The sequence below is a fragment of the Xiphophorus maculatus genome, chromosome 3 (assembly GCF_002775205.1).
Source record: "Xiphophorus maculatus strain JP 163 A chromosome 3, X_maculatus-5.0-male, whole genome shotgun sequence".
In the NCBI taxonomy this organism is placed as follows: domain Eukaryota; kingdom Metazoa; phylum Chordata; class Actinopteri; order Cyprinodontiformes; family Poeciliidae; genus Xiphophorus; species Xiphophorus maculatus.
The window spans coordinates 22,929,601-22,955,109 of record NC_036445.1 but is presented as its reverse complement, the minus strand read 5'-3'; the positions used below and the strand labels follow the sequence as shown (position 1 = coordinate 22,955,109).

The following is a 25,509-nucleotide window of genomic DNA, read 5'->3' as shown; positions in this document are numbered from 1 at the left end:
CACAGTTTTGTCAAACAGCTTGATGTCAGAATGTGATGTTAAAACAAATCAGAAGGCACGTTGATTCAAGACATTTAAATACAAGGATGTTATCTTTGACAATCTATTCACTAACCTAGCATGTCGGCTTTGAAGAGGAAAGCTTTGAAAATGTTTTTCTTCCTTAGATTTCCTGGACTTTAAGACACTGCCCTGTTTTATTATATATGAATATAAAATCTCGATTCAACTCTGAGTCAGAAGACATGATTTCCTGCTACTCATTTGAAGCAAGGAGTTTTAAAAAAATAATTTTCAGAACTTATTCAAACCCTTTTTCTTCTTTTTTCCAACTTAATTGCTTCATTCTTTCTTTTTCCTCATATGTCTCACATTTAAGTTTTCACCACTGATATGTGTTTTTTTTCCCCTTCCCCCTGGGGGCACTGCTTTCTTTATACCATATTTCCCCCAATTGTTTCAGCTGTTTTGTCTGCCATCAGATTTGTTTTAATGTTTGCTGTTGCTGTGCTTTGCCCTGTTGGAAACACATGTAAGCTCCAGAATTTGATCAACAACTAAATCGGGCTGCCTCGGACTTTTTTGGCACGTTGAAAGCAGACATTCTGTCTTCACACACGCCGGCACGCTGGATAGTTGGGAGATGAAGTATTTTCTCCATCTAATAAAATCCGACTTACTTTCTGATCATTTTGTCCAATTATTTGACCTCCTGAATTCACAAAGAGACTGTTTGTGGGGCACTAAACTATACTCAACAAGAATAACTGAATGAGATGATGGTATCACAACAAAAGTAACCTACCTTATCCTTATGAAGTTAAACCTTGTGCAATTTTACGTTAACTGCCATAAAACAAGCGCAATGTAAAAAGGGGAAACATGGCTGGAGGCTAGCTACTACATAAGTTAATGCTTCATATGTAGATGTCTTTTTAGATTTGTTCTTGGTGAGATGGAGAAAATATGACAGCTGCTTTAGTTCTCTCCCTTAATTATTATTTCTATGAATTTATGATCAATGTGTCTTGTAGATTTTACGGCATTTTACACACCCAGTCAGCCAGCCAGCCCTGGTAGAGGTGATATGTTACTCTTTGGACAGGTCCATGAATTTTTTTAGTCTAGGTGTTTTAATTCCACTAACAATTTGTCAGCATCCGCTTGTCTTGATCCTTGACCAACTAACCATCTGGAGCGCATGTTGTTTTCTCAGAGAGCCTTGAAGGGCGTTGCTTTTGCTTCACTTCACCTCACTGATTTTTTTTTCCATTTAGTTGTTTTTGTAGATTAAATCACATTTTTTCAAATGAATATTTTAGCATGTTGTTTGCTAGTGAATATTTTTCATAGCACATTTCCTGCTCCAGATGGGTCTCACACGTTGCTTGGTGTGTTACATGAAAGAAACAAAAAGTATTTCTTTAGCATTCTTACTTATTTGTTGGATTTGAGGTACCAAAGCCAATATCTGTGTTAAAAAAAACAAAAGAATTGCATATAATACGATTAAACTACTTACAAGTGTCATTGTCACAGGACAGATTATTGATTTAATCATATTTTGGGTAATGGTTTAATGACTTTTATGTGGATAATATTTCTTCCCTGAGAAATGTTCTAGCACCTCCATGTAATTCATTGCTTATTTTCAAGGAACATTGAGATAATGTCGTTTCATTTTTACAATAAAATGCAATCTAAAAATTTTTAAAAGGCAAAGAAAGTATGAAAGCTAAACTAATTTTCTTGAGTTTAAATATTTTAACTAACAATTCTGTCATGAAATGGTGTGGTGAAGGGTGGTGAGGCAGACACAGCAGACCCAGGGGGAGATGATTATGGTGATTTAATGGTGAAAATAAATCCCAAAGTCCACAAAACCTGGCAGCACAGTCGAGCAGAAGTCTGGGGCTCAGCACTGGTAGCAACAGGCTACACGCATGGATAAGACACATTGACAAGGACCGGACAGAGACGCTGAGACACAGGTGACATTAAATACACCGGAGGGTAATCACAGAAACGAGACACACCTGGGAAACAATCAAGGGGAAGACAGGACAACAGGAAGACTCAGGGACACAGAAAACTCTAAATAAATACACAGAAAAACACAGAACATGACAAATTCCTCATTATTTATTGTTCAACAACAACAAATTATTATTATTACAGAAATATAAGCTCTGGCTTTGCATTGTATGGCTTAAAACCTGTGCATTGCTTCATAGATCTGCTGGTTTTTTTTCTTTTTTTTAGTTTCAACCTTAAAATCATCATCAGAACATACGTATATTTTAATGCTTCTATAATTACCAGTAGACGATGTTGTAAATCCATTATAAATGCACTTTATACTCCAAACTGAGTGAAAGAGGAGTATGCTTCACTGTAGACTGAATTGCCTACTCTCATATCCTTTACACCAGGTGTACATATAATGTGTTCTGTGTTGGGGTTGCAGTGGTTTTTTTATTGCCTTGCTAAAGTTTCCAGTATCCCGCAGCTGCACTAACAGTATGTGATCTGCTCCTTACAGTACAAGCCACCCACCTTCTTACCAGGAAACATGTCCTGCCATTTGAGCAGAAAAGGTCAGAGATTGAAGACTGTAACTCAGTAAACAAATTTTTTTGGTCCACTGAATTCACCTATACACATTTTCGTATGCATAAATAAAACTTTGAAAGCAAGCAGTCAAAAAAAAGTTTTAAAAGTTAACTTTTTATCATGTTAAATTAAAAGTTGTTTCAGTTGTTTACTTTGTTTTCCTCTGTGTGACGCAAACACAATTTAGCACACAAAGGGATGATCATTTGATCTATTCATAGTTTTTGCAGTCATTATCCTCATGCAAATCATTAAAAATATACATCTTCTTTAATGTAATGTTTTGTGTATAGGTGAGGTTTTCTTGTTTTCACTTCATTGACTTAAAAATATAGTTCTGACTAGACCTCACAGTACAACACTGTTAGTCTGTAATAAATCAGTCATTCCAGATGTAATCAAACAGAAATTAGGATTGGAATCACAATGTCAAAACAAGTACAATGGCTGAAAAGAAGAAGTTAATATGTAGTTTTTCATGAGCTGGTGTTTCTCCATGGACATTCTTTAGTGGTTCTTACTGGAATAGCATAACTATATACCATGATGTAAGGATCATGACAATAGGACATGAGAAACAGCTTTAAACAAATGTTTAGGTAATCGTGTGTGGGCAAAATGTACAGATAAAGAGGTCTTTCTGTTTCATAAACTCAGTGTCTTGATTTTAAAGTAATAGAATTTGATGATTTGTGTTTTAAGTCGTACAGAGAGCTCTTTTTAGGCATCTTAGTTCAGTGGGAACATCACGTCACATGATAAGCAGGGACCTGCTGCAGTTATATTACTCTTTTATATTACTTTACCCAGTGTAAAGGGCAAAAAGGATTAGATTACAATGGGAACACTCAGATTTGATCAACAAAATAATCTGCCCGAACAATAATGTATGTGCACAGCTACGTAGTAACCTCTCTTCGCTGATTGGACAAACACATGAGCACCAGAAAACTACGACAGATCAGTTTTGTTGTTCTTGTGCCACTGTGTGATGAAATGGGACATTAATATTAAGCATCAGAGTTAACATTTAAAACAGTTATCCAAGTAAGAGAAGTTATTATTTGTAATTTCTAATCAAATGCTACAGGCTGCTGAAAAGCAACCATGAAAGGAAGCAGAAAACCATCCACATTACAAATAACTATATGTCTGCATACAGGTAACCTTTGCTCTTGTTGATTTGTTTTTTATTGTTGTCCTCTTACTGCATGTTAAGTTCTCAATTAGGGAATAACAAGTTGACCGTTGTAGGTTTCATCATGAGTCTCAGAGGGACTGTCATGATGACTGTTAATACCCATTAAGTGAATTTAGGTCCTTGGACCATTTATACCTCTTCAATTTCTGCCTTGCAGGACCAGTTTTACAGTCCGTTTAATAAAATGATGTCAATACTCCTCCCCGAGCCAAGCTATGATTTATTTGGTGTATTTGGACAACCCAGAACTTGATTGTCCTTGAATCACTTCCAAAGGAGAAACAATATACTGGAACAGCATCACAACCATAATATGAGTCTCAATCAGTTACCTAAAAACGATGTCTTACATGTAATACTGTAATGTGGAACAATCAGAGCTTGTTATATACTTTATTTTTTTTAGCTCGGAAACTTTTTGCAGGTTTTCCCCATAATCGATCTTGAGTCTGACACTGGCCTGCTGAAATCTGAGGACCCTTGTATATACAAAATTGTAAAATGTGTTTTGCATTTTGTTTTAAATGTCCACAATCGACTTGATGTAGAATCTAGTTGAATAACTTGCCATTCCACATCATTTTGTTTCAATGTAGTGAACTTTGGTGGATTTGCTGGGGTCAAATTTCACTTTTGGTACAGTGTATGGCTCACATTTTGTTAAAGCACTCTTAAAGCTTGGGAGATTTTATATTGGAATCTGTACCAGTCAGAGTTTCAGTCCCTAAGACATAAAAGCAAAGCAAACTAGAATATTTCCACTAAAGTTTGCCTGGAATAAAATGTCTTGCTTGACTGGTGCAGCACATCGCTATATTTGAATCAACTATCCAGCTCACATTATTCCTGAAGGTTTAGTTTTTTTTTGTCTGGGAGTTATAGATAGTTTAGCTTTAGTGCTGATTTTGGACATCCAAAGCTCACCATAAAGGTCAAATATACAGAATGCAATCTCTGACCAATTTATACAAACCGTACAAGCTGACAGCTGCAAGCCGTTCCTGGAATTAAATTTTTACGCTCTTTGTGACTTCTGTTTGCCTCAGTAGACTTTTTCTGCAGTTTAACTGTCAGACCAACACAGACTGGCCGCAGACACTGGTGTACTTCGGTTAAGCACAAATATTTGTCTGACATTCACAACCCCTCATTTTATCTCAACATACTACATATAGAACCTTCACAATTCAATGTTTTCCAATTCTGTTTGAGAGAGGTGTCTGCCATTTGTTTAGAAGCTAGATGTTCCTATTAGAACCCCGATAAAAGGTCTTTGGTGTATGGTCTTTACACGTTCACCCCATCCACACAATGGCTCTACTCCTGCTTTTTTCCAAAGCAACTAACTTCAAAAATATTGAAGTTAGTTGGTCACTAAGAATTGACTTTTACTGTGTGCATTTGATGACCCGTTTTGTATGCATTTGTGTTAACTTGAAGTGGATTGGCGACTTGTCCAGAGTGAACCCCAAAACTTACCTTATTTATGTGCAAAAAAAAATTATCACTTGTTCTTCAATTCAAAACATAAGAAAAAAAGCACAGTAGTCTGCTTCACATTAAAAATGTTGGATTTATTTATATTGGGTTTTTTTTTTATAAACTTTCCATCTGGCTTTATTTTCAAGGATGCAGAGTGTAAACATGTTTTTGCATTTAAATTAATGTTTTGTCATTTTACAGCCTTGAAACTGAAAAACAACCACCAACCAAAATGTTCTTTGTTGGAGAAAAATGATTTTTAAACTTTCTTATAGGTCAGTTAATTATAATAAGAAAAATATGCAATTTAACTGTCTTCCAGGTTGCCATCTATCACAAAAACATGAACTCAAAAATGTGTACGCCAACGTCGCTGCTAAGTAAAGTAAGAATTTCAGTTTACTTCAGAGGACTCATTTTCATGCAGGCACAACAAGAAAATAGTAAACAGAGTTTCAGATGTTTTTTGGGTTCTGCTTTAGAAAAGACAGATAAAGACATGCTCTGCCAGAATACTTGATGTGTTGTCAGCTGTTGTCACTTTGTCTTACTCTGTTTGCTCGACCAGGGAAACAGAACAGCTACTGAGCACAGACACAGCTTTCATGTCTGTGCTAAGCTTCAGAGTTTTTTCATGGTACAACATTTCAAATGTGTGGTTGAAATTCAATTTTTTTTCCATTATGAATCATGAAATTCAGAGTAGCCTTCTACTGTGGGAAAAATATATTTTTTTCCATTTTGACTCATGTTAACACACATGAAAACAATTTGGTAAAGTTTGTTCTGTTTTTGTCATTTCACTGAAAAGTTACTGTGTCCTCTGCTATTGTTCAGATGAATGAAAAGATGCATAATAAAATCTATGAAAATGTTATGTCACAATGGTGGAAATTTGCAAGGCCACGGCTTATTTCTGCACTAGATTCACAAAGCAAATGTCACTGAATAAACACATGCAAACAAGATACACAGTAGGTGCTAAAGTGATGAAAACAAAAACAGAAACAAATATTCTTCACACAGTTTTATGTTGAAACGGAGATGTTTAAAACATGCAGGACACTCTACATGACCAGCGAACTTCAGTGCATGAGGAGGTCTTTTAGTCATTTCAGTTCAGTATGTTGGAGTTGGGACATTTCCAGAAGTTGCAGGATAACAGTGCTCAAGGTTTAGAGATTAAACCTCCTAATCCACAAGTTGGAGCTCAGTATTGAAGGCTCGCTATAATTCCAGCAATAAACAGAGACAGATAAACAGCTGACTGTCATTTGGCGTTTCCCAGGATACCGGACAATATTTTCTAGATGTTGTAGCTCTCAACCTGTGTTGGGCTATTATGTCAGCCAGACCGTTACATCAGCCCACTTGAGGTGTTGAATTTTATTATATTTCTTACATTACATTAAAGCGAATAGCTCTGGTGTAGTTATGTAACTACATAGGAAAATATGGGTCCGTCTGTTCACTCAATATGACAAAATAACAGTCTTCATACAGCTAAATTTGTGGCTTATCAAAGCACAAGCAAATCTCTTTCACATTACATAAAACATCAACCTGTCTAAATAAATAAACTTATACTTTTAAATGTGTTTTTGACTCATGCGGTTGCAGAAGTATTTCCTTGTAACAGAAACTGCTGTTCACCCTGTTCTCATAAAATATGCCCTTAAATTAGAAGAATTTTGTATTTACCAGTCCTATTTGTTTTTGTGTTGACACTGTCACCAGACTACTTCTCTTTATTTAGTACATAGTAGTCTAGAGTTCAGCTAGAGTTCCAATGAGGGGTCACACTCAGTTAATCCAGTTTGCAATCAAGTCTTTCTGCTTTCTCTGGTCCAGAAAAAGGCTGTGTTTTCTTTGAAGCAGCTGTAATCTGCACCCATTGCCCCGGGGTCAAAGTGTGGGGATAATTTGGGGCATCGAGCATGACTGTTTGGTTTGTTTTGAACCATGCTTAGCATGCTTTGATGATTAGCCTGTGGCTTTGATTCAGTGTCAAGGCTGTTTTCGAGAAAGCTAAGTTGTAGAAATAGTGGCGATAAGACTGTTGTTCAGATGATTTGATAAAGCTGTGGAGGAGATAAGGGTTCTGCTGGAGGTTAAGTGTGGTTTCCAAGTCCATTTGATTAACAATATGTTTGCTTTTAAGTCACAGTATAAAACTCCCTTTATTCATCTGATCTTGGAAACATTTTGAGGTTTTTCTTACTACTAAGATGAGTAACTTATCTTTCCTTGTCGTTGTCTCCAACTCCATGTAATTGACTCTAGCTCCTGCAGAGCCCCTGTTGTGCAAGTTTGCTGATGGAGGCCAGAAGAAGAGGCAGAGCCAGGTTAAATATCCCCAGAATGGACGGCCGTGGACAAGAGAAGGAGAGGTGAGCTGGAGCTTATTAAATAATCAAAACAGGACTTAGCAGAAAAAATAAATAAATAAATAAATGAAAAGAATCCTTGTAGCCATTCCGGACAGTCCTGAAAACTGTAACACGCACTTTTAAGAAAACCTTCGCCATTTAGTTTCCCACTTGGAATATCATAAATGCAAAGTGCTAAAAATAAACAAAAAATGTATGTGTTTATTAATAAGTCATTCTCACACTCCAACACTAACAATGTCATTGATGTCCTAGCTTGAGCTGCTTTTTAGAATTAGGTTCACGAAACATTGTGTATAGATGTTAAAATGTGGTTGGAAGATTGTTGGAAATGATCTGAGGGGTTAACTAAGCCTGGCATCTTTGTTTAGGCTAAATTTACACTGGGCATACAGGCCACAAAAGTAATATTTTCAAGATATTAATTGTATAAGATAATGACAAGGTCTAATTAACCTTTAGTTGCTTAGTTTTTAATGGCGGTGGACAGATGGAACTGAGCAGTAAAGTAAAAAAAGACTGATTTTAGTAGGTTTTCTATATATTTTTATGCAAAAAAGTATACATTTTCTACCGCAAGACAACAATTAGTATGAAGATTTTTGGGCCACAAACTACATTTTTTTATTTATACATAAAAAGATAAGTCTATCAAATATATGACTTTTCTCTTTGTAAAAGTTTGTTATACATTTTAAAACCATAACATAGAGTTAGCATGACCATACAGCAACAAAAAAATATATATATATTATACAGTAGGTATTTATAAAACTTTACAGTCTGTGCCCTTGATGGGTCATGGAGGTTTTGCAGCTTTGGAAAAAATTCATTCAAAAACATCTCCTCGGGTTGTAAAGGTTGTTGACCCTTGTGATAGACCAACACAAGGTTGTGCATAAGTGTGAAGCTGAATAGGGATAATACATGGTGGTATGTATTTTCTATTCAGTCCTCTCGAATCAATACTTTGTAACTGAGTTTGGCCACAGTTACTTCTACCAGTTTTCCACATCTACGGATTAAGATTTCGTCCCAGTCTTTGTGACCTCTAACAGGATTTCAGGGTATGCTCTGTATTTGCCCAATCTATCTGGTCATAAATTCTGATTTTATTTCATGTTTCTAGTGAAGAAAAGCATGTCCACTACACTATGATATACATGTTTAATGGACATATATCATCTCAACGTGCAGCTGATGTGTTGAGGGGGATATGTAGAGTTAGTGTTTTGCATGTTGGCCTTAAAATGTCTTTTTGGTAACCAGAGCATCTGACTGGAGGCATAGCTTGTTGGAATTTGTAAGTTGGACATATCATAGCTGTCTTTAAAACATGACTTTCTTTTTGACACTTTTCCAGAAGAGTGCCTGATTGGCAATTTTAGGCCTGACTGGCTTGGTGTCTTCCTTTGTTTTCATCTCTGCTTGATCACTAATGTTCTTTAACAAAATTCTAAATTTAAGTTTAAGTAACAGATTTCTGAAATCAATTGATTGTACTGATTTATATTAAGGAAAATCAGAGCGAAGGCAGTTTACGCCATTTGCATGTTTCACTTTTAAATACATAAAAATATTTTTTTAAACTTGTCACCATTTTTTCACTACATCTATTGGTTTTGTCCTGATTTATCTCTTAACCTTTTGAGGTCGACGCCCGCCCTGTGGCGGGCATGACGTCATGTTTCTGTGTGTGTTTTTGGCTCCAATGTGATAATAAATTTTGTCAAAATGAAACAAACACTGTAAAATCACAAAGTTTAGGATGTTCTGAAAATAATTATACCAAACAAGGTAAGGTAAATAGTTTTTATGGTGAAAATATAAGGGTAAATTCAAAATTAGACCAAAACGGCCATTTAGACCCAAGACTCCAAAGGGAAAAGCCAATGAAATCTCAACTTACTGCTCAGTTTCATTTTCTTTTACTTTCAGTGTTTACAGAAGATTTCCACGACACTTGTCAGCTTCCCTGCTAGGTCATTATCGGTTTTCATTTCCAGTGACATACTGTGGGCTGAACTAGAGATACTGAAGACAATATAAAAACCAGCCTTGTATAAATATGAAATATCACATTTCTAAACTTTCACAAAGTCATATTTTTTTCTCTTTGTTTAAACTTTCACCTCTACATTGTCATCTTCATATAAAATGAAACCTTGTCCTGAGTACTGAAAGCAGATTGATTGCTGCACAAAGAGTGGGTTCAGATTTAGACTCTGGATGCCAAACCTCTAATTTAAAGAACAACGGAAAAGTGCAAAATAATGTCACCACCCACACACAGAGTAAAATTTTCTCAGTGCTCGCAGTGCAGGGAGGTTGGGAAAGAGCAGTGTGGTGAAGTGGAACGAAATGGCACCAGGCGGCAACTTCATCACAGCGGGCAACCATGATGTTTGTGTTTGACCTTTAATCCTTCAGGATGTAACAGATCGAAATTCCTCCTTACATGTATGAAAACAAATTTCAACACAGTGTTGTATTTCTTAATTTTAAATGCCTTGCTGGTAGAATTTGATATGTTCTCTCATTTTTCCAACCTTTTGTGTCGATGTGAAATAAATGTTGAGTGTTCTCCACAGAATTCTTCACACATTTTTCAGCCGTCCAGAGTTCCGACAAGGCTTGCTTGGCCCCAGAGCATCTTGTTAGAGGTTTATGCATTTTCTGGAATTGAGTTTAAGAGTCCAGGCTGACTAATAGAGACATCTCACAGTGGAGATGCTTGAGGTGCTTCATTGCACGCTCACGCTCAGCCAACTGAGCCTCGGCTCCCTGAACCCCTGTTTTCTAAAAGAGCCTGGCCTTGAGACAAGGATGCACACACATTTTACACACACAAGTAAACACCTGTGTTCAGAGAACCACACACAGGGTACATGTGAAGCTTAAAATCATTTTTTGACTGTGCTGCAGTGAGCAGGAAGAAAACAGCAGTGCAGATAAGTAGCTTCTTACCAAAGTCAGTTTTACAGCTGAGAATATTTTTTTTCATTATAAAAGTTGCATTTTTAACATGATAATTCTACTTTTCACACATTTAATAAAATATTTGTTAGTGATGTGGTGTAAAGATTCTTCAGTGACAGATTTTTAATTTTGCAACTTAATAGGTTTTACATTTTGCACCCTTTTGCTGTTAATCCTCGGGGTGTTACTTTCCTGGAAAAACTGTTCCAGGTAATAAAAGAAGTCTTTAGCATATTTTAATTTTAAGATAGCAGCTCAGTCTCTGTAGCATTTTGTTGAGCATTTGATGTTCAACACAATTAGAATTCAGTCATGATGATGAACCTTTACCCTGTTTGTTAGAATGATTAATGTAGCAATAGAAAAAGATAAAACTTGTTGCATTTTTAATTGTTCACATAAAGATGGCTGATTGAAATTGTTTCCAGTGTGATGCTGAAGGATTTTTACCTTAAAGATGTAAAAAAAAAAGAAGGCATTTTTGAAAGTATTTTCTGACATTTTTGCAAGATATTTTTTATTGTTAATGCAAATGTTCTCAGTACATGTTAACTTCTACAGTATCAGGTGAAAGTGCTCATTCCCCTTGAACTTCATCACAATTTGTCACACTACAACCGCAGAACCTCATTTACATTTACTGAGATTTTTATAGAACAGAGCAATTACCATTGAATAATTAGTTTCAAATTAGTAAAGAGACAAAAAGGAGACTAATCAAAGAAGCAGACAAGAGGCCAAACATCATGTTTATCAAAAGCCAAACATATTGAAGAAGGTGCTCTGATCATATAGCGCCAACATGTTAGTGGCAGCATTATACTGAGAAAATTGGTTTTGTTAGCAGGGGCAGAAAAACTGGTCAGAGTTGATGAGAAGATTGACTGAAGTAAATTCAGAGTGAATTTTAGAGGCTACAAAGGACTGGAGTAAGGTTTACATAAGAGTGAGAAAACTACACTGAATGTACAGCCAATCATAATCATGAATCCAAACTCAATGTCCAGATCTTAATCTGTGAAAAATATGACACAGATTAATGCTTAGACTTTGTCCATTTGGGTCTAACAGAACTTCAGCATTTTTGCAAAGAAACATCTGCAATCATGTGAAAAGCTGAATTACTCCGAAAAGGTTGCAGCCATTTTTGGAGCAAATGGTTCTGCAAATAATTGACTAATTGAGCAGAGAACACAAAAACATGTAGGAGTATAAGTACTTTTGCAAGACAGTGTAGTTCCCTTAGTTCTCTAAATATTGTTTCCTCTCTTCTCTGTCAAATCTGTTTGTCAAAAAGCTGCATAGAGGAGCTTTTTGTTATATAAAGTAGGCTTTTTGGAACAGGTATCTGTTCTTACACGAAGGTCAACTATCAGTTGTACATAAACGCCCTGAGAGCAAACAATGTTTTTTTTTTCTTTTTTTACAACAAGAGTTTTTATCAACATAGTGTAATATTTCTTTGCTTCTCCTCTCCACCTAATGGAAAGTATACACTAGTATGTTTTCTTAAACCTGCATGTTTTTTCTTTTCTTCTTTCAACAGAGTGGCATGGCATTAACATATGACCCCACAACAATGCAGAACGGGTAGGTTCCCTTTTTTTCTTGCTAAAGTACATTAAACATTTTTATTTTACTTTTGAGGGCAATTTTCTGCAAGATTTTGTTGTTGAGAATAGCCATCGGTATCAGTCACACTAGACGGCTTCACAGATGAACAAAAAGGCCACGAACATTTAAACCTGATGAGCAAAAGCACTTGAAGACATGGGTCCATGTTGCGTCCAAATGCACAGGTTGGTGAGGCACACATTTGCTCCGTCAATCTGGCTCTTGCAGATGGAGCATTTATTTATGCACCTATGCATACCAGCTGTCAGACATGTTGGTTCTGATTGCAGATGGGGTTGTTGGGCGGTGTTGCAGTCCTGCTGTAAGACTTTCGTCAGCTTGGCTATCTTCAGCACTCCCGGGTTGAATGCAGAGAGCGGCGTGTGTAGAGTTTCAGAGGGAAATTGGAGATTGGTCATGTCTGCTAGGAATGCTTCTGGTGATGCGTTCCCAGGAGGAGATGCTTGCTCCCAGCTCTATGTTCCCTTTCTTCTCCTGTCAGCTCAGTCAGCCATCCTTTTTTATTTTCATTCATATGTTTCCAACTATCACAGCTAGATCTGCATTTTGCTGTGGTTTGCATTTTCACCTCATCTTAAATATCCGTCCTTTTTTTTTTTTTTTGCTCACTCAGCCTTATGTTCTAGGGTTGAAAGAATTATTTTTGACATTTTGGGCTTATCAACAACGTTTTTGACTCATCACTGTCTTCTACCCCTTTGTGCTTTCAGTTTTCAAATAATTACTTTAGTTTTGGTCCATGCATACATAAAACCATGCTCATGCACAAGCATCTGTGGACTTCAGGCTGTTTAAGTCCTTGCCGACCTCTCTTCCGAGGTCATCCAAGCCTCTTCCGGCAAAGCGCTAAACGACTGTGAAATGCTAATGTAGCTAATTAGAGAGGCAAAAAGAAGGGAGGGAAGGGGTTTGAATAAAAATGGAGGGATGAACAGGGTCACAAGGAAGGCAAAGGCAAAATTAAAGTCAGCCCAAGGAGAGAGAGGAAGAGTATGAATCAATTACAGTTTCCCCAGCCACTCTGAACTCAGGAGCAGTTGATTGTTGAGACTGAAAACCAGATTTGTATTACTGGAAATTGTGTCATTTTTGCCTCTAATTGGAGGTTTTGGTTTCATTTCCCACTGGGTGAAAATCCTGGGGATTAACTGAGAACCCACTGGCTAGGGAAAACCTTAGAATCCCCCAGAATGAGCTGGGGGGTGTTGTTGAGGAGAGAAATCCCAGAGTTTGCCTGCAGTTCTTGTGACCCCCCTTGACCTCTGCAAAGTGGAAAACAATGAATTAATGAATGAATGCACAGACTCCCCTGTCATCTAAACCCCGAATCTCTCCAGGACTTTGCAAACTCTCACTATTTTATTTGCTTAAGGTTACTGGTATAAGTAAATCACAAAATCTATCACTTGTCATGGAAAACTCCTGACTTTGCATTTAGATTGCACCAGAGATTAAATGCACTGTGGTATTGCTGTTCTGCTCACCATTACATGTTAAGTGCGTTGTTTAAATGGCTGTGCTGGAGTCGCCATTGACAGTTTGCTGCTCAGAGCTAATAGCTTCTATCAATAACCTTGGATTTGTCCTCTGCCCACAACTTCCTACTCTCAATACCCATCAGTCTAATGAAAAATACAATAAATACAATCACAGAGCTATATTGAATAACCCTGCTGCTGTCCCTATTTGTATTCATCAATGACAGTAATACAGTATCTGTGAAACAAGTCATATATTAATTGTAGTCTAAAAGATTAATCCATGCCAGTACTTTTTTCAGTAAAGGACCTTGTTTTCGCGTCATCAATACTTCTTCAAACATGTTTCAGTTTCAATTCCAGTTTGGTTCAATCTACATTTAGTCAGACATTTTCAATTTAGACTCAAAATCTTTAAGTCTGGAAGTGTTTGGCAACCGATATAATTGCTGCGATAATTGATGTACTTTACGTTCTCAAGTTTACTCAAAAACTTTTCAAGTAGATATAAAATTGAAGATTAGCTTTTGGAGGCCTCCAACTTTAAAAGAAGGTTTCAGCAGATATACCTCCTTCAGGTGAAGAACCATTTCAATGACTGACATACAACTGGGAAAGTTAATCTAAGTCAACTTTAGTTTTTCAGTGGGAATCATTTGCAGACTGTGGCTTTCTGAAGTCCTGAGCACACAGAACTACTGTTTTAATTTAATGTGACTATTTGCCAGACTTTCAATGCAGCTGTTTTCTTTTGTTGTTTATCAGTACTTTGGAGTTGTGCAAGTGAAATGCACCTCAGCCTTGTTGAGATCAGTTGACTGACTCCTATCTTGGTCTTCTATTGGAAAATCAATAAACGTTATTGACACAGTGCTGCTGGAAGCAATCCATGCCTGTGCCCTTAGACTACTTTCATGTGTTTTTAAGCATGATGTCTTATCCTTTGAATCTTTGCCCAACAATACAAGCGTAGAGATTTTTCTAGTTTACTGACAGGAGTTGATTAGCATTGTCAGAGTCTCATTTCTGGATTACTTTTCTTATGTTTCGTACATTAAAAGGGATCAATGTGATCCTTGTGGTGAGCTTTCTGATTGTGCCTTTGTGACATCCGTGATGCGGTGTAGATTTTAATAACGATTAATTCCTTTCTTTTTTTTCATTTACTAAGTTTGAACTTATCCGAAAGTTGAGGTTTTGAATTCCTAAGCTACAGCAATGCAGTCAAATGAGATGCCCTGCATGTATTTAGAAAATGGTTGTTTGAGTCATGAAACACTTGTGACTCCTCTTGGAGTGAGGGTTAAGACTTGAGATTTGGACATTCTCCTCAAAGGCTTGAAATGTGATGTGGACTTGATTTGACCTTTGAAAAAAGAAAAAGAAATTGGCAGAAATCCGTAAAAACTAATCAGAGCCAGGAGGAAGGTCTTAGCACCGGCAAATAAAGCTTGTGTATGTGCTGCTCACATCCTGCCTCTTGATCTCAGCTCCACTACAGCTGGTTCACCACAACCGGCTGTGAATACTCTGGCTATTATGTATGTCCACTGATGACGGCAGTTAATTAGTTTTTTTCTGTAATGCTAAGTTGTTTCTTTGCTATTAGCACAACTACAGCACATACATGAGCTTGATTGACTGTGCTAAGACTCTCCTCCTGGCTCTGATTGGTTGTTTCTGACCGGGAGCCCTGCATTTCTCCTGATGCTAGTAGGACCACAGGAAGGAGGGAGAGGAGCTCATTTTTTATATATTTTTTACTTTATTTTATTATTATTATTTTTTTACACATTCCCTTTGTAATGTTATACAGTTTTAAGAAATGTGGAAAAAAACACAAGTGTTATGTAACTATCAAAACACACCCAAGGCAACCGTGGAAATGATGACGATAAAAAAACATTTGTTTTTAATCGAGTCCCTTCTGTAAATGAAGTTCACATTTTTATCAAGCAAACCATTTCTATGAAATCACAAGTGACTGTGTCAGAGACAGGTAGAGGAGAGTTTCTCCTTTTGTCTCTGGATCTCTTTTGCCTTCCCTTCCATACACCATTATTCAGCCAACAGACACTTTAGGATCGATCGGGCACAGCAACATGGCCTGGCGGATGAAACATGTCCTCTCTAGGTACACAATGATAAATAAAGCACTGTGAGCCACAGCATTGTACTGCTGCAGGGTTATGGGGGTGAAATAAAAAATCAGGCAAAAAGAAATAGAACAGATTCAGAAGGGCAGATAGAGGTATAGGTCGAAGAGTAAACAGAGCATAAAAAGCTGATGCTACATATACAGCTCATCTACCATTTGTGTAGGTGGAGGCATAAAGGGCAATATTGAAATATCTCACCCACTCACACATTAAGGGGGTAATTCATTATCATGCATGGCAATAGAACAGACTCCTTTGTAGAATGATGTGCACTCAAATGCAGTGTCAAGTTTCATTCTCAGATGGCTTTGATGGTTTGACTCAGAATGAAGCTGCAATATTTATTGTTTCCAGGACATCTTTGATGATGTCTGATTCGTTTTGTCAGTGCTGAGCTAACATCCGCCTGGCAGTTCAAAACAAAGAGGAGCTCATTTTCACCTTTGTACGAAGCTACACACGGTTTGTAAATCAAGAGCCAGTTGTGCAGAGAAGCCTTTTAACTCATTTTTTTTTATTATTTTTGCATTCATTGTTTGGAATACTTCTGATTTAGGTTTACTCCACATTGAGTTTGTTTGATGCTGTACTGTAGATGATGAAAATGACTGTTTGTCTTGTATGCTTCATAGATTCTACTCTTCACCCTATAGCCTTTCCACCAATCGGATGATTGCACAGACATCAATCACACCCTTCATTGCTGCCTCTCCTGTCTCCACATATCAGGTGGGTTGCCTGTCCTGTAGTTGAATGTCCATGGTATATTTGCCTGAGACTTTGTATGTGTGCAAGACTTGTTTGTAAAACATTTTCTAAATCATGCATCTTTTCTTACATTTCATTATTATGTAATATGTTGTGTTTGTCTATTACAGAAAATCCCAATTAAAAATATACAAATATATGTGAGAAAATATGTCAAAGTTCACGGAGCAAAGATACTTTTCCATTTTATCTTTTCAAATAAAAATGGAAAGCTAATATTTTTTTAGGTAGGGAGGGTGTTCTGCCAACACCTGGCTTATCGTGTGATTTTGATGTTGACGATGTGAATGGCTTAATATATATCATATATGGGTATTTCTGCCAAAATATATATAATGGTGTGAAATAATATCTTGGAATAAAACAAGACAATCTACAGAATGTACGGGTGAACTTTGTCTACTCCTATCCAGAATCCATATGAGAACATGTTGCAAGCTAAAAATAACGAACCATGTGTGTGGTGTTAATGTAGGGGTGCAAACATAACACCCCACATTATCTGAGGTATAGTCCTTATGCTTACAGGGAATAAAGCCTTTTGAGGCATCCAGTGACATTTTTTGTTTTACCCTGTCCATATAGCTCTGATCCTAAAGTTCTGTTCTACTTCCCCATCCCATCCAAGTTATATCAAAGCTGCCTGATAATCTAAGCTGTGGTTCTTTAAAAACCTGAGCAGGCTCTTGATCGACAGCTTGTCAAACACAGATTTCGACACAGACACCTCGCCTACCACACAGCTGTAGGAAAACAAATGAAAAACACAAATGCAAAGGCACATGTTCAGCAGAGCTAAATTCAAAGTCACATCCTGCTTCCTGCAGAAAACACAGGAGGAAACCTGCCTACGTTACGCAGCCTTATCTCCTCACAGACACACACTTACACATACCGTAGATAAACCAACATGCACATTTGCATTATATTGCAATCTGTGAACTGTACAGTATCTTACATGTGGCATAGTAGCCTTCAGGGACTGCAGAAAACAGAACAAGATGAAAGTAGTGATATGTGACCAAGAGAGCTTTGATGATGTAACCCACACTGTGAAGCAGTAACTGGTGGATAGTTTTGCTCTCTGTGGTCTTTGTAACTTGTCATAATTACAGCTTAACTTAAAGTACAGCAAACCCTCAGCTTCCGCCGTCATGTTCTGCCACAGGGACTGATGATTAAATCTTCTTTTATTCTTTTGTTGTCTCATTTTGACTCTCTTCCTTTCATTTTGAATGCCGGTTGTTTTTCTTTCTGCTTTCCTGTCATGGATACAAAACATTTTTACCAAACTCTTCTCTTTTGTCTTGTCTCTTGGTCGACTTTTTGCTTTATCTTGCCTCTCATCGCCACCTCCCTCCTAATTAATCGCTTTAATTTTTTTCATGTCCTCTCTTGTCCTACTCCCCATCTTTTCTCTTTTTTCTGTCCTTTATCTGATATAACTGGTGTCTATTCTGGCTTTTTCTACTCTCGGCTTTTCCCTTTTCTTGTCTCTATGTAGGTCCAGAGTACATCATGGATGCCACATCAACAGTATGTTATGCAACCTACAGTAAGTCTTCAAAGCCTACTTTTTCTTTTGATTTTTCATCAAGTGTTATCATGTCTCGGTGGAGTCATTTTCTGCATTCATTAGTCCCTTGCACTGATTCGTTTTATGTCTGTCCTTCACTCCGTAAGCATGTCTCATTATCGAGCCTTTATATTACTGCCAGGATTTAAAATATAGCCACATTTCTCTTTTAAAGTTAATTCTAATAACACTTTCACATACTCTTTCAAAAAATAGATTTCACTCATAGACCATCTCCAAAAATTCAGAAATTAAAATAAAACTAATTGAAGTAAATTATTGTGGAGGAATAAACCAAGGGATGCTAGTAAGATTTCAATAACTTTACTACATGTCAGCTAACTCATATTAAGGCAGAAAGGTGAATCTTAATAAACTAGAATATTAAAAGTTTATTTCTGTGATTCAATTCAAATATGTCAAAAAATTTCAGCATTTCGAGTGATTTTATTTTTCATTTAACCCTTCCACATTCTTAGCGTGATACTTAGTAGTGCGGCATATGCCACAGTTGGACAATGGGAAAGTGTCAATTCCCAAAATAATGGAAAATAAACCTCATAAACCTCATAAAAGCGCATGCACTTTACCCCTCTGGGACCACACAGGGGCAAAAACCTCATGCGGGGTCCACTGCAACCCCTCTTAGTATTGCAAGAGGGTTAAAAAAACAATTCTTAATAGAGATATTTTTTCTATGGCTTCCACAGTTATGGGGAAGAGTGCCAATTTGACTGTTGTCCAGCAAACAAGTGACAAATGGTCATTGCTATGAAAACCAACTGTTCACAAACATATGTAAACTTGAATAAGAGGAAAAATGAGTGGTAGAATAAAGGATGCAGCTGGGATAACCTGCAAGGTGCAAAACCCATTCATGACTTTGGGGGCATTCTACAAGGTGTGCACTGCGTCTGGAGTCAGCACTTCAAGAGCCACCACAGATGTGAGCTAGAGCACAGCTGTCCCTGTTTTAATCCACCTTTGAACTAGAGAGAACAACGTGAAGAAGGTCTGAACTGTTCCTGTAATGGCAGTACATTAATGTGCCAACGTCTGGATACAGAAAGAAGAGGCAAACTGAGCCTCAACTTGCGTGAGGGCACAGCAGTCTACCAGGAAAATGTTGACCCGTTTCATGTTTTGCTCTGCTGAGAAACTTTATGGAGATGCACAGTTTATTTCTAGTATGACCTGGCACCTGTCCTGCCAAAAGTAGCAACAACCATGGCATCATTGGGGTCGATTTTCCAGCAAACTGGTCTGATGTAAACCTTATAAAGTATCTATTGGGTATTGTCAAGAATAAGATGAGCAACATCAGACCCAACAATACAGGAGAGCCAAAAGCCACTGTTAAAGCAACTTGGGTTTCCTGACCTCTTCAGCAGTGCTGCAGGCTGTCTGGTCGCATTAACGCAGTAATTCATGCACAATAAACTCAGGCCAAGAATAAGTGTATATACTGCACAGTGCATGGACATACTTCCTAGCAGATGATGTTTCTCTTTTAATTCTGTTTAATTGGTTGTATGTAATATTACAATTTTCTGAGAAGCTGAATTTGTTTTCTTTATGTTTGCTGATACCCTATGTTTCACACATTGAATTGAATTGCTACAATAATATTACTTATTGCTGGTGTTTAGATTTATTGACACACACCTTTACATTTCACTCTTGTTCTGCTGATTCAGTGTCTGAGCCGCCTCCTTAGAACGGCAGCTTGGAAAGCTCAGCAGAGCTATCTGTAAAATCAATGATAAAACATTGCTCCCTGCTGGATTGAAATAGAACTGCAAATACAGAATTGCACAAATGCTGAACATTTTGTATCTATGGATATTTTTGAATATAAAAATAGGACAGATACTACTTTGCCAGAAAAACAAAACAAAGCAAAGCAAAGCTGTTGGAAAAACACACCCACACATGGTATAGATTCTCACAAACACTCATATTTTGACTCTGAGAGTGGGTGTACAGTCAATAAACTCTGTGGGAGAACTACCAGTTCCTCTTTCATTCTGATGCTAATCATTTACACAATCTTGATATATATATATATTTATTTATTTTTCCTTTTGGCTATTCAGGGACTGTAATCAATTATATCCGATTGAGTCCCAAAGGCTTCTCACTTAGCCCAACACAAAGTCTGAGCCAAAGCCCGTCCTGCATTATATTTTCTCTCCTGAGGTAAAAATATAAAACCTGTGCCCTTGTTGATTCATGAGGCAGAGTACAGTATTTAATTAGAAGAAGGAACAGTGTTGTCCTGCTTGTACTGATCTCGCAAGCCGATTGCTGTTCAGAGCATCAGGGCCAGTGGATTACAAAATCATTAGCCGAATAGATAGATTGAATAGATTCATGGTGCAGTCGCCTTGGAGGCTTCGGAAACCAGAAAGTGGGAGTCAGGACTTTAAGGAGTTAAAACATTCAGCCAGGTTTTGGTAAATGTTATTATTATTGTTATTTTTTAAAATCCTGCAGTTTTAAGCATGCTCTGTTGCATTGCAGTGTCAGGACAGATTTAATCTACAAAAATGTGAGAAAAGGATTTTTTTTTTCCTTTTGACTTAAATTGTCAGTCACTTTGAAATTTCTCAAAACCACACAAGTGTAAAACCTGGAACTTCCCCTAACTCTACTGCTCCCTCCTGAATCTGGATATCATGGGTTTCATTCTGTCACTGTTTTGTTTCTGCTGAGTATGCAACATTTCTGCCACATAAACTATTTAGGTCGAAGATTTGTTAATGCATATTTAGTGATGGTGATTGATTCAGATTATAAACTCAAGATCTACAATTAGATCTTCTTCCTTACCTTGGCCTCGTCTCTGAGCTCTGAACATCTTGTTCTTGTAGATACTCCAGGTAGGTTTCAGGTATGGAATATGACAGAACTGGACGATGATGGTTTCCTGGAAGCTTCCTGGAAGGATTTGATTCTTCTCAAATCCTTCGCTAGCGCCTTTTTTTCACAACATGTTTCTTGCGGACTATTTACAATATAAAATTTTATGGTTCTGTGATCACCTCCTCAATATCTTAGCAGCTTCCAGAGTGCTGCATCCCTCTCAGAGACTTTTGGTCACTTTTGACAGTCAGTTAAATCTCTTCATTTTTTGATCCATTTTGCACTTTCAAATAAATGTCCCATCTAATAATTTGGCAGACTGCTTGATATGACAGCTTAAGACTTGGAAGAAGTAAGACAGAGATAACAGGGAGGAAAGGCTGAGGGCTTGTTGAAATAGAAAATAAATAGCGAAAGCAGGGCTTTGACAGTGTGAGGAAAAGGGAGAGAGAGAAGGAAGGGATTACAAGGGATAAATCAGAACAAAGAAAGGAAAACTTCTGCAGAAGCATGTCTGGGCTGTGTGCTTTTTGCTCCCAAACCCCGTCTGTGCATACGCAAAATCCCAACGCGAATACATGGGGGAAGGCTAGTCATTGTATTTCCTGGATCCAGAGCTCGGCAATTTAAAGCTGCAATGGAGAGAGAGAAACGGGGAAAGACACAGCAGTTTGAATGGTAGCACAGGGTTTTTCTCTGCTGCGCCACGGTTAATAACTGCTAACTTTGATAAATGATGCACGCCACTTGACACATTTAGGCTGACACATTTATGCAGGCTTCTCATTCTCAGTCCATTATATACTCGGAGTTCTTGCACTCTCATTGCACAAATCTGCCAAATGTGCTGAAATGGACTTGGGCAAAAACCTGGCGACTGACTAAATTAATGACGCATGAACAGGTTAGGATTAACGAGAAGTAAACAGAGTTGTATCCTCTTTTTTGACAGCTTGAGAAGAAAAGTACACACACGCATACACACACACAAACCTGCTCACATCCAGGATTCGGGGGCTTTATGTTCATTCTTTCTGAGATTAAGTGAGAAGCACAAACATTAAACACACCAAAACACACTTCAAGCAGCTCTTTAAAGGCTGTGTTTCCAAGTACTGGATGAATGCTAGGATTACTTTAACTGCCTGTCTTTACAACTTATTCATCTTAAGGTAAGAAGATGTCCTTCTGCATAATTACTTACAAATCCTCATACAGGAAATTAATGCATTGCCTTAACTGTCCATAGAGTGAAAAAAAATGCTGCTTATTGGAGAGGCCTGAAATTAGACATCTGAGGAATTAGAATTTCAGATTTCACTAAGTTAAAATACCAAAATTAGTCATTTGGATGCATGGGAACTTTAATGCCCAGAGTTTATATTCTGTCATTACTATGAATTACTATGAGCGTATGTCAAGAATATGACACAGAATGTCGAGATTTTAAAAGAACCCAGAAAGAAACTCTTCCACATTGCAAGAGCATGATTACTGGCACACCTAGTAAATATGTGTGAAAAGTCTTATTTCAATTTCTTATTCCTCTAACATAATATTATATAGAGTGAAAAAAATGGAACACTAAGAAATAAATCGATAAATTCAAAAGTTGCGCAATTATTGGTACCTCTAGTAGACCCTCTAAAATAAATGTAACTGGAGCATTTTTATTTGACATGTAAGTGATTTTTTTTTTAGAACTTGTAATTAGTAATCCATGACTTTTAGACAAGGATACTGGGCTGGATGAGGACCATAAAATCTCCAGAGCTTACCTTAGGGGAATTGCTACATGCGTTGGCATCTCGGGATCACCAGGGTTCTGTTATACACAACAACCCTTGTACAATATCTAAATACCAAAATTGCATATATACATACAGAGTTGCTAAATTCTCCATGGATTTTAAGTAGAACTGTGTGCTTTGGTTAGATGAGAATATGTACAAAAGCACCTTCTCTTCACTGTTGCATACCTCTGGGCCTTTTTAGCATGCCATCACAAACTTTCTCAAGTGCCAGCACATGCTAACTGGTGGACTCCAAACAGTAAACTAAACATGGCTCAGTAAAGAGTCTGACATTGTACCATTCATGAGAGAAGACTAACTGCTGTACTATTAGAAAAAGGGAATGTATAAATTTCAACAGGTGAAGCACCGGTGGCACCCAGTTTTGTCCAAAACAACTATTAGTTAACATGGATTTTTTTCCTGCATTGAATTATTGTACTCAGATTACAACAGTGGCCATTGATGTTCCTTGTCCTACACACCTGAATTTAAATAGCGAAACTCTCTCTCCAGCATGCAGTCAAGCTGATGAGCTTTTGGAGCCAGGTGTGCTGAAGCAGAGAAACGTCCAAAGGTTTTAGGCCACTGGCCATTGAGGACTGGAGTTGGAGATCACCGGATTAAAGGCTGGATTTTTCAGTGCAATAACATTTTTTCTTTTCCATATCTACCAGAAGGGCCAATGCATTTGGCTGTGCCTGTACAAAACTTCTTAAACTTTTTTTTAAATACTGTCATCCTGCTTGTGTCCACCATGCATGCATGCAGGTGCATGTGGAAACTACCTCCAAGCAGTTTCTGTTCTGCAGATTATCATTGCTTCTGTGTGTATAAACAGAGACATCAAGGGTGTGTTTTCAAGGAACAATGAAACCACCTGGACATAAAAGCACACTACCAAAGGAGGGAACATGCTTACACAGAAAAGGGGCCTCACAAAACAGCAGCAGCTTTTTTTTTTTACTCCATCCTGGGATGCTACTATTCCTAATACTATGTCTTTGAAGAAGCTTTATAGTGCCTGCAGCACACAGGGCTTAAAACATTTGAAATAGGTAAGCCTTCAACTTGTCAGCATAAGTTCTTTAAATGAATGCAGACAAAGAAAAAGAAGAAAACATGAGAAAGGAACAGAAACGAGTGAAGCCGATCCAAGGTGAAAGGGGATTTACTTCCCTGTCTGTTGTCCTTAGGGAGAAGAATCATGTCTGTCGGCCTCGCTTGTCCATTTATTACCCCAGCAGCAATGCCTCACGCATGAAAGCTTTAACATGTACACATGCTCTACAATGTATAATTAGACTCATCACATTCCAGCTAATGCTTTGTGTCCACGTTGAGACACATGCAGAGATAGCCCGTTTAACTCGTGTACAGCTATAAATCAAAGCGGGCAGTTACTCATTATGGCTCTCCTTCTTCTTTGTACGGCTCCCTCTCCCTCTGTGGGAACCTGCTGTGAGACTGAATGCAGAGGAAGAAAAAGTCATTATGACAGCAATCAGTTTATTGAGGTGGATAAAAACCACAGTTGTTAGCCTGGATTGTGTTTAGTAAATCTGACTGGCAGAGGAAACGCTTTCTTTTTTTTTTTTTTTTACTTTTATTCTTCTTCTTTCTTCCAGGAAATCTGTTGATGCATCTGTTAGCATTCCTTTGTGTCCCATAGAGACATGGTGATTAGATTGTGATTCTGGGTACCTATAACTATATGGCTGTAGTCCTCAAACAGATTGCCTTGTAAATACAGCAGCTACATCGACGTACTAAGCACCACTGTTCACAGCTCTGGTAATCTTTATATGTAATGTTCATGAGGGTAAGCTGTTTTTCACCTGACAGACTGTATATAGGTTGAAAACAGTCGAACCAGCTTGTGTCTCCAGTTTTAGGTGCATCTTTTTGTTTAGTAGTGCTTTTAAGCCTCTATAGAGCAGCTCGTTTGTGTCAAACGGCTTGGGCTTAAAATGCCAAACTCCTTCAACCCTGCCTCAACATGCAACCATGGAGGCGCTGACAGCTCGACTCCCCGGAACAACGCCGGCACATATCCGCTGATGGCGTCTGTTCCCACGGGGAGTGTTGTTTAACAGTTGTGTTTACATCTGCTGTTATGTTGTCAGGCATGCCAGCACACACACTGTAAGAAGTCTCGTATTAAGTCTTTTTGCAGAGCAGCACAGGCTGTAGCCGCACCGTACTGGAGAAACACAGCTTAGAGCATCAAGGTGTTAGACGGCATCAAAGCCCTTCACATTCAGGAGATTTACTGTAAAAGCCTCTCTCCTCCTTTCAGCAAGCAGGTGCTGTCAAGCCTGCCGAGCGAGCCAGCTGATTTGTTTTATTTCCGTGTACAAATTCGAAACATTTGTAGTCATCAAGTTTAACACGACCTGGGAGTCCGAACATCTTTTCCTGGCTGTATTTAGACAATTACAACCAGCTCTTATCCCAGCAGTCAAAGTTTGGCTTTCACACACTCACAGTAAAGAACGAGTTGGACGAAGAAAGACGAAAACAGCCTTGTTTTTTGAAAGTAGGGGATAAAAAAAACCTCATGTAGATAA

General features: G+C 37.8%; 1 protein-coding gene across 3 annotated transcripts in view; it reads left to right on the top strand.

Moving 5' to 3' along the window:
* The window catches only part of LOC102225915 (RNA-binding motif, single-stranded-interacting protein 3-like), a 130,938-nt gene that overhangs the window by 98,696 nt on the left and 6,733 nt on the right, over positions 1 to 25,509 (top strand). For 2 of the 3 annotated variants that reach the window (XM_023331248.1, XM_023331249.1), the window contains exons 7-10: positions 7,580 to 7,686; positions 12,212 to 12,255; positions 16,570 to 16,666; positions 18,210 to 18,260. In XM_023331248.1, coding sequence (XP_023187016.1) covers positions 7,580 to 7,686; positions 12,212 to 12,255; positions 16,570 to 16,666; positions 18,210 to 18,260 — 299 coding nt within the window. The remainder of the gene's footprint in view (positions 1 to 7,579; positions 7,687 to 12,211; positions 12,256 to 16,569; positions 16,667 to 18,209; positions 18,261 to 25,509) is intronic. The other variant, XM_023331250.1, reaches the window with a different exon arrangement.